Source organism: Ciona robusta, chromosome 7 (genome assembly GCF_009617815.1).
Source record: "Ciona robusta chromosome 7, ASM961781v2".
Lineage (NCBI taxonomy): Eukaryota > Metazoa > Chordata > Ascidiacea > Phlebobranchia > Cionidae > Ciona > Ciona robusta.
The window spans coordinates 6,794,170-6,804,362 of NC_143241.1; the positions used below are offsets into that span (position 1 = coordinate 6,794,170).

Consider the following 10,193-nt stretch of genomic DNA (forward strand, 5'->3'; position numbering starts at 1 on the left):
TTTTAAATATTGACGAAGTGCAGTTTATATTCTGCGTCGTTTAGCGTTTTTTTAGACGAGTTTTGCCAGTTATATAAATGAATACGCCAATTATTTAGGTCTTTTTATTGCATTAACTGTGCCGAGGATTTCCTCAATTTCCGTAGCGTTTATTACAGTATAGTGGAAGTGAAACCAAATAAACATTTTATGTTAGTATTATAGTAATATACGTTTATAATGCTGTCTACGCTCTGATGTCTTTTTTCATTAGTTCTTTTACAGATCACTGTGTAAGAATATCATATTGCTATTGGTGGTTGTCCAAAAAGCAAGACTATGACTGCTTTTAGATGCAAATTTCTTGTGTTTTGCTTGCTTGCGTCTTCTTTATGTTGTCTCACCACAGCTTTCTATGTTCCTGGTGTTGCACCTGTCGAGTTTAACAAAGGAGATGATGTAGAAATTAAGGTAAATAATTTTTTTCATGCAGATCTTTAAAAAGAGTCAGAATTTAATTTCGATAACTGAAATAAGATGGTATTTGAAGTATTTTTGCATCAAATCATAAATCACTTTTGGTATAGAATATGTTATGTAATACAGCATGATACTTTTATGAAGGCTATATATATGTGAAGTTGTAGTTTTATTTAACGCTATTATAACTTGCATTTCCAATATAGTTATGTGCAATATAAGTGACACTTTAAAAATCTCTCTATATATATACAGTTTTTAACTATTTGGTATTTACGCGGATATATAAAATTGTTCTGTATTGTACAAAATTGTCCATTTCATAATGTTACAATATGTATATCTATCATCTAAACCATATTTGTTTTATAGGCTGTGAAGTTAACCAGTTCAAAAACACAACTACCTTATGAATATTATTCCCTACCATTTTGTAAACCAACCGTGGTGGAATACAAAACTGAAAACTTAGGTGAGTGGGAATCATTCTTTTAAATACAATCTGTAACAGGTAATGTGTTCCGAGAGTCACTGTGCACCTACATATTTATAAAGTAACCAGGAGTAAATATAAATGTGTCGAAATGACAATTATAAATGATGTTAAAAGTGACCTCCGTTAGCATCAATACAGGCTTGGACCCTTCTTATTTTGTTTCTAAATACTTAATCAGCTCCTTTTTTGAAAAAGAATAAATAAGTGCTGCTATAATAGCCTGCCACGATGCAAGACCTAACCCATATAGAGTAGAAATGTATAATTATTAAATAAGTATAAATGCCATTATCACATCCATTATCCATATTAACGCATGATATGAAACTTGTAGGTGAAGTTTTACGCGGCGATCGAATTGTAAACACGGCGTACAATGTTAAGATGGATAAAGACCAAGGATGTACAACTATATGTGAACAAACATTGGATGCAAAAATGGCTAAGACACTTGTGCAGAGAATTAAAGAGGATTACTCTGTGCATTTGTTAGTTAAATAACACCATGTTTTTTTTATTATTAATATACAACTTTATTTGTCTTTTCGGTTACAGTAGTGAAGATTGAAAAATATTAATACTGAAAAGTAAGGATATAGCGTCGAAACAACAGTTGTTAAAAAGTATATAATCAAAAATATTTGTTTTGTAAAAGTAAATTGCCTAAAGTTGGACAAGTATTCATGCCAGCAACATTGTATATATTAAATGAATTTCTATTTAAGTGAATTTAGATGAAGTAAATTTCTGTTTCATGTAAATATGTATGTTTACTTATCGCTTGTGTTTAGGTTGGCGGATAACCTCCCTGCTGCCACTGTGTGGCCAAACGACGCGAGCGGGATGCAGTTGGAACATGGGTTCAAGTTGGGACTTGTGAGAGATGACAAAGAGCTTTATATTAACAACCATCTATCAATCATATTACAGTAAGTTTGTATGTCATTGTAAATTGTAATAGATAATTTAACTTCACATAATTTAACTTCTTCGAGTTTTTTGAAAACATTTTTGCGTGATATTTTTGTCAAATACTGAAAATATTTCTGCGTGATATGTTTGTCAAATACACTTTTTGTGTGATATGTATATATATATTATAATATATATATTTGTAAAATATTGGAAACAAAGTGGAAACACTTTTGCTTGATATATTTATGAAAATGTGGAAAATTACTGAGATAGTAAACTAGTAAGCTCACCAATAGAATAACTATATTGTTCCCACCAGCTACAACAAACAGCCTGATGAGGATACTTACCGAGTAGTTGGTTTTGACGTCCAACCTCGTAGTCTGGATAGTTCAGTAATGTTGGATGCAGGAGCTACTGGAGATTTCTGTCATGAACAAGGACAGCAGAAAATAACTGAAGAAACAACGAAGTTAAAGTTTTCATATGAAGTACAATGGAAGGTAGGATATCTGTGAATATTTAAATATTTAGATAGATTAAACTAACTTAAACTATCTACAAAGTGGGAATAAGTGGTCTAGAAAGCTCTAGCTAGAATATGTCTTTTCTATTCTATTATATATATGTAATTATATATCTTATGGCCTGTATAATATAGTTTTTAATCTAAAGTCGGGTAAAAAATCAAAAATCAAGTTATTCATTAAAATAAGTGTTTTACTCTTGTGTGAACAATATTTATCAAACATAGTTATATGTATTATATATATATATATATATTTGTGTGTGATAAATATATAGTTCTAAATATAATATTGCTGAACTGTTAAAAGGTGCGGCCCCATGTCCTTCCTTAGTACGGCTCTTGAACATGATCACTGAAGCGTATTATGATGCTTTGTGTTGTCTAACAGTCTTAGATAATTGTACACCACTAATCGTACTTACTTTAGTGCTTTTGTTACACATTTAAAATTATATGTAAGGTATTTAACTACTTTCCATTGTAAATTTAAGCTGTGGGTTTATATTTTTAAAACTGTATGTTAGGCCTATTTACGGTAAATTAAGTGTGTCACAAGGTAGTTTATAGGAAACCTAATTGGTTAATGTGGTTAATTCTGTATGCTCTGTTCATCACACCCAACAGCGATTTATTACAATTTGTCATTTTAAAGTGTACTAAAGTTGGCTAAAAGTACAGCATGGTGTTCCCCAGTGGCCCAGTCCCCAGCCACCTCTAACATTCACCCAGCATTACCTCATGCACTACTAACATCACCCTAGAATACCCAATGTATCCCTAACACTACCCCTTTGCTTTACAGGCGAGTAACATCCGTTGGGCCTCACGATGGGACAGCTACCTTGGAATGGGAGATGTTCAGATTCATTGGTTCTCCATCGTCAATTCTATTGTAGTTGTTCTCTTTCTTGCAGGTATTATATTGCTTGGAATACTGTTATCACCTAAATTCCATATTTAGTGATCTTGTTTTTGACAATAAACAACTCTTTTTGAGTGGAGGAGTTACAGTTAAGTCAGTTATATAGTTCTGTAAATGTCCTTTGTTTGCTACTCAATGAAACAAAAATAAAATCACATTCTGTGTATATTCTGTATGTATTATTCTTCCTTTTCTTCTGTAATCCTTCCCCTCCCAACCATCCAGGAGTTCTCACCATGATCATTGTACGGACACTAAGAAGAGATATCGCTCAATACAATCGGGAAGATGATGATTTGGAAGACGCTCTTGAAGAGACAGGTTGGAAACTCGTCCATGGCGATGTCTTCCGTCCTCCTAAGAGGGTAAGATGTTAAAACGAAAAATAATTATTCCATAATTTTTAGTTCTAAATATTTTTGTTTGAATTATTCTTAATTAAGTTAAACTATTCACTAGTAAAATGTCTCCAAAAATTTTATTTAAATTTAACCTTTTTAGCTTAAATTTTTCGTTGGTCCTAGAAATTTATCTATTCTTACAAGTTTACAACTACATCAATGTATTAAACCTTGTTCTTTATTTTAGATCATGCTCCTGGTTTCATTTGTTGGCGCAGGAGTTCAATTATTTGGTATGGCCATCATCACAATCGCCATAGCTATGCTTGGTATGTTGTCCCCATCCAGTCGCGGTTCATTGCTCACTGCATCATTTGTTCTCTTCATACTTATGGGGTAACAATGTCTATTGTTATTTAATATATTTATGTATTGTGTTAAGCAGGAAGTGTTGAGATTGATATGTCTCGTATATTTACACATACAATGGTGGCAGTAGGTGCCAAACCTGTGGAGGTAGGACATTTTCTACTTTGCATTAATTCGTAAACATTGAAATCCAGAAATAATTGGTCACAAATTGGTTGTCCAAATTGTCATCCATAATGCATAAAAAAACATGGTAACTCATAGGTGAGCATGATATGTATAAAATAAAACAACCACAATATAAATTTTAAACTTGTCCTGCCACACAGAATAAATAAATGACATTCATTCATTTTTTTAACTACTAATGAGTAATGACATACACCAGATAACAAACTTAAACAAAGAAATATGAAATGAGTTTTTTCTTTTGTATTGATCCCTCCACTTCATGCCAATGATATTTGTTTTAATACTTTACTACACAATTGACACATGTACACTGTCACTGTGTAGAACAATATTTGTTCTTGACAAATTGACAAATCATCTTTTGTTTTAAATCTCCTCTGTCCATACAATATTTCTGTATCAAATTGATTTTTTGGACATTATTTTAAACTTTACTCAATTATACAATACTGTGTGCTCTAACTGGTGTTATTCAAGTATTTTATATAGTTCTAAAAAGTTTGATTTTTTTGTATAAAATTGGAATATAAGTATATTTGTATATAACAAGCATATACTTTTTGTTAATTCTATTTTTTTATTAAATTGGCTTTAAAATATATATATATCCGCCATTTAAAAATAATTGAACAAGACTGTTTTCTACCAATTACGTTAACCTACATTCGTATAGTAACTCATTAACAAAACAAAGATTCATACAGACAAAAGATTCATGCAGACAACCAGAAGTTTGACTAACCATCCAACACACTTTAAATTACAGGGTATTTGGCGGTTACTTTTCTGGAAGGCTTTATAAAAGCTTGAAAGGTCAACTATGGAAGAGAGCTGCAGCACAAACAGCTTTATTATACCCTGGTATATGCGCTGCTATTGCATTTTTGCTCAACTTTTTCATCTGGGGAAAACACTCTTCTGGAGCAGTAAGTTATTTAGGCTTTTAATAATTTATACAACTTAAAAATAGGTGCTTAGCTTTTCTGTGTAGGGTGGGCATGCATATCAAGGTATCAATTATAATACCTTATCAATGCATAGACCCCAAGTTTTCTATGGCAGGGATAGTTGCAGGAATTCCTGGGAAACTAATCTAACTCTTTGGTTGTAATGTTTATTGATTAATGCAGTGTAGAAAATTCCAGAGCTGGTTTGGCTACCTTGTAACCCCGGGTTTGGGGCCTATGACCACATGCGAATATTCTGGGTACACATAGTAATTGAACAGGTTAATTGGCAATAATGCACCATTAAAGGATAATGTTATGGTGCCCATGTACTTTAGAGCATAGGTTAACTTTATGCTTATGTAACACGTGTGTGTGAAACTGTTATGTGGTCAAATACATTGAGTAGGTTTTTCTGACTTATGTGTTGAAAATATTGTGTGAATTTTTTTTAGCTATTGGGTAATACAGAACTGTGTTTTCACTGATTTGTTTTGATAAAAAAATGTTGTAAATACTGTTAACATAGGTAATCACTATTGGGACATGTATAATTTTTATGTGTGCCACCCAACCATTTCTTGTATACACATTTTGTTTATGGATCATTCAAAACTTGTAACGGTAGTTTAACTGGTTACACTGGTTGATCCAGTTCCACCAATGTGTTAAACTATGTATTATTAATTCATTAGCATACCAGATCATATTTTAAATTATGATACATACAACTTATACTATGAGATTCAGTTCTATTTTTAGTTGATAATAACAAGTTTTTAAAAATCCTGTGAATAATTTGGTAATTTGCAATATTTGTCTCATTTATCATTTCTTTTAACTATGCAGAATGTCAGTTTCTTTGTCAAAAAATACCACCATTTACCAAATTGCAACAAAAAATATTTTATAACTTTTATAACATTTGCAATATTTTTTATGACTTCTAATAACTTGAATGATTGTGAAAATACCAGGTCCCGTTCACAACAATGCTCGCAATCCTTGCAATGTGGTTCGGTATTTCACTTCCACTGGTGGTCATTGGATTTTACTTCGGATACCGGAAACAACCTTACGAGAATCCCGTTCGTACAAACCAGATACCACGACAAGTACCTGAACAACAGTGGTACATGAACCCATTCATCAGGTAAGGAGTTAAGGAGTCAAGCACTATTACATCATGTTTTAACCAATACCCGTTGCAATAGCAAAATTGATTTTTTTGGTGATATTTTGAAAATGCCTTTTTAAGTAAAACTTTGTACTGATTCATAATATTCATAATTTTCCAACACGGTTGGGGTTAATCGACCAACTGTAACGTATATTCCAAATTCTTTAGCTATACCTTGATCATTGAAGATAAACGCAAAATAGAACGTTTCAACTGTAAAAAAATGCACAAACAAATTTAGAACAGCACCCATTTGTATACCGTTGTTTTGCCTTTTTGTCTTTATCTGGGTAGATATATATATTTTTATGATAGCCATTCACAGCTGTCTACCTTACTGTTTTTCACACACAGTGTACTGATGGCTGGTATTCTACCATTTGGAGCTGTATTCATTGAACTCTTCTTCATTTTTACTGTAAGTTTTCAAATTATTTTCTAAACTAAACCTTTTGTTAACAATTTTTTCTTTAAAATATTTTTTTTGTTTTAACTTTTTTAGTAAAATAATTTTGCATTTTAAAATTTGAATGTGCATTTAGGTTTTTATTTTTTATTTTATGTCAACATATCTGGAGTGATGGTAGCAGTCTGTATTTATCGAACTCATTTACATTACAATAATGTACATAATGTGAACCATATATACAGCAGGATATATCATCTGTTTGAAACAAACAATAGATAAATATGTATGTCATATATTACAATGGTGTGTGTATAATAATGCACATTTCATATTGCTTTTATATATATTATATATATATATATATATAATGTACCCTAATATGTGCTTTGTATTTACATTTCGTATGATAAATGCTTCCTGTAAGAACTAATAGCTTATTTTATAAAATGTTACTGCTGATTGTTTCCATTCTTCTCCCACAGTATACTTATGTTTCATAGTAGTTGTTATCTGTTGAGTTTATTTATCGTTTGTTGCTAATTCCAAACAGTAGTTCTACAGACCATTACTTTTAAGCTTAAATTTTTGTTCTACATTTGCAGGCAATATGGGAGAACCAGTTCTACTATTTGTTTGGATTTTTATTCCTGGTGTTTGTGATTTTGGTGATTGCTTGTAGTCAGATAGCAATAGTAATGGTTTACTTCCAGCTTTGTGCTGAGGTAAGTTGTAACAATACCCCTACAAATTTTATTTTAGAGAATCCATGATTTTTTAAATGGTTTACGAGACATACCCTGTAATTTTCTGCACTGCATTTATAAAGTATGGTGTTATAATTGGTTATATCATCTGTTTACTTAAGTAAATCAAATTATTTACAAGATTTACAGCTTTTTATATTATTCACCTTTTATCTGTCGTTTCCTAAAATATGAAACCTAAATTTCATTGGTCCAACCCAGTGGTCACTAATGGGTTGGATTGTACAAGCTGTGATTAATTTATGTTTATTTATTTACAGGATTACCACTGGTGGTGGAAATCGTTTGTTGTATCAGGAGGTGCAGCTGTGTACGTCTTCTTCTACTCCATGTTTTATTTCCATACACAGGTAAACAATGGGAAAATGTCCTTTATATAATTTCATTTCAACCAGGGGTGGCATTCTCGTCTACCAACTAAATTTAGTCGGTCGCAATTACTATTGGTTACCGCATTTTTTTGGTCGGCTAACTTAATTTCTGTGCATTACTTATTACAGAAGTTAGACGATCGAAATTGACCTAGGCGACGACTAGATTAGTTGGTAGCGGAGAGTGTCACCCTATATAATTCTGAAAACACCCTAGATATTTTAAGTTGTTTGTACTTTATACACCCAGTGCTCACTGTTCAGTTATAACACTGGTGTCACACTCTATACTTAGGAATTACCAAGACAGTTTTGATTGATTTTTTCCGGTTGTGTATGAAGCCACCACTAGAAACCACATTCAAATGCACTGGTTTACAGCTGTATATTTCATCTGCTATAACTATCTTTAGCAGTGAATATTGTCCGTTATATCTTCTTTTTAAACCATACCTTTTGTTTTGTCCACTATTTTTCAGCAAGCACTACATTTTGTCCGGTATTTTAGCTGTTTATTTTCCACTATATGTTGCACACTTTGCTTTTTAGGCCATAACTTTGGTCAACTATTTTTCAGTCCTACATTTTGTCCTGCATTTCAGCAATACATTTTTACCCTATTTATTATATGCTTATAAGCAATACATTTTGTCCTACTTTTTTGGCCGTTTATTTTCCACTATTAATTACCCATACTCCTTTCCACAGTTGAGCATCTCTGCATTTGTTCCCACCATCCTTTACTTTGGTTACACCTTTATCATCGTATTTACTTTCTGGATTCTCACTGGGAGCATTGGATTCTTTGCATCTTACTCCTTCATCCGGAAGATCTATGCTCAAGTGAAGATCGACTGATCTTCGTCAATCTTCACTTACAACAAAAACTTACTCTGAAACAAAGACTTAGACCCTGCTACATGCTTTGTCTTGGATATATGAAAGTGTCAATTATTTTACGCAGGGTTAAAAATGTTATTTTTATTTTAACAAAAACTGAAAATATCATTTCATTTTTGCTAACAATCCAAAAGAACCACAAAAAATTGAAACTTAAGATATTTTTTTAAATTTCAAAGCAGCACAAAATTGGAATGCACTTGCCTCAGCTGCATTGCCCTTAAAAGTTAACATGAAGCAGTTTTGACACAAGTATAATGTAGATGTGGATTTTTTCTATACTTAGAAATAATATATGTATGATTTCTGACAACTATATGTTAAATAAGCAACTGATTTTGTATTAATATATATTTCAGACTTTATTTTAAAACCAGTTACTTTCAATTGTGTCTGTATAATTTTAAATTTGTGCTTCTCAACCTTTTTTGCAGCATGACTAAATTTTAAGCACAAAGTAATAGCAAAACGATTCATTTCGAAAAATCTTTTTGGATTTATGCAACAAAAAGAATATATATTTGACTTTACGAAACAAAAGTCTTAGTAAACTAAACTAATAAACCTCCCAACAAAACGAATTTCTTCCGGGTTGAGAAGCGTCATTTAAAGTTTTTCAAATTGATAGGTTTAAACCGTGTCATTAATGAACCCGTACCTAAATGACATCCATTAGTTTACCATCGAATCTGGCTATGGAGAGTGCCAATCTAATACTTAATCTTGTTTAAAACAACCACAAAAATAAAGAGTTTTTTCTACACAGTAATTACAAACACACATGCAAATCAAGCATCGATTTTCGTGATTCGAAAAGTCACTTAAATTGCATTGCGGTATGCTTGATAATATCTGAAAATATAAATGTTTTGTGTGAAGCGTTTATTTATTTAGCTTCTATATTATTATTATTGGTGATGCTGAGAATTTAAGTAACATCCCATAGTAGAGTTTTATCATTGCTTTGTGTGTTTATATGCTTACCTTGTTGTATTATAATTAAAACCTTTAGAGTAAATGTATATTTACATGGTCGTTTAATCCTGAGTAGCAAAGTTTGTACATTGACTCAAACAAATGGTTAAAAAAAAATATTGCGGGGTTGTGGGCTTTGGGAGAAATATTTAATGGTAATTGCTCTAACCAAGTGGTCATTGATGGGTTATATAAATGGTGTATTGGGAGGTATAAGTTGCCGTTTTCTATCTTGTTAATAAATTGTGTTTTAGTGGCTTACCACTCTTGGTGCGGTTCGAACACAAAACTGCCTTATTATAATATGTATGGAAACGTGCCCATTCATTAGAGCTATGCTCTCTTGTTAATCTCTGTTTAATTCCATATGTAAGGTTTTGCTCATAACAGTCCCCGTCTTTTTACAGACGTTCTAAACTCCGAA

At 31.8% G+C, this 10,193-nt stretch overlaps 1 protein-coding gene across 1 annotated transcript; it reads left to right on the forward strand.

Annotated features, from left to right (window-relative positions):
- The first annotated feature begins 232 nt into the window (after positions 1 to 232).
- LOC149734271 (transmembrane 9 superfamily member 4-like) lies at positions 233 to 9,816 on the forward strand. The gene is made up of 14 exons (XM_089881322.1): positions 233 to 450; positions 832 to 931; positions 1,290 to 1,443; positions 1,747 to 1,884; positions 2,190 to 2,373; positions 3,202 to 3,313; positions 3,547 to 3,686; positions 3,910 to 4,058; positions 4,990 to 5,149; positions 6,148 to 6,323; positions 6,705 to 6,768; positions 7,362 to 7,481; positions 7,784 to 7,873; positions 8,603 to 9,816. The coding sequence occupies exons 1-14, from the start codon at positions 319 to 321 to the stop codon at positions 8,750 to 8,752; spliced, it is 1,869 nt and encodes a 622-aa protein (XP_089737448.1). The 5' UTR covers positions 233 to 318; the 3' UTR covers positions 8,753 to 9,816.
- The last annotated feature ends 377 nt before the right edge of the window (positions 9,817 to 10,193 follow it).

Coding starts and splice junctions, on each gene's coding strand:
- LOC149734271 (XM_089881322.1), top strand. CDS start 319: ATGACTGCTTTTAGATGCAAATTTCTTGTGTTTTGCTTGCTTGCGTCT. Junction 1,444..1,746: donor GAGGATTACTCTGTGCATTT/GTTAGTTAAATA, acceptor GCTTGTGTTTAG/GTTGGCGGATAACCTCCCTG. Junction 2,374..3,201: donor CATATGAAGTACAATGGAAG/GTAGGATATCTG, acceptor TTTGCTTTACAG/GCGAGTAACATCCGTTGGGC.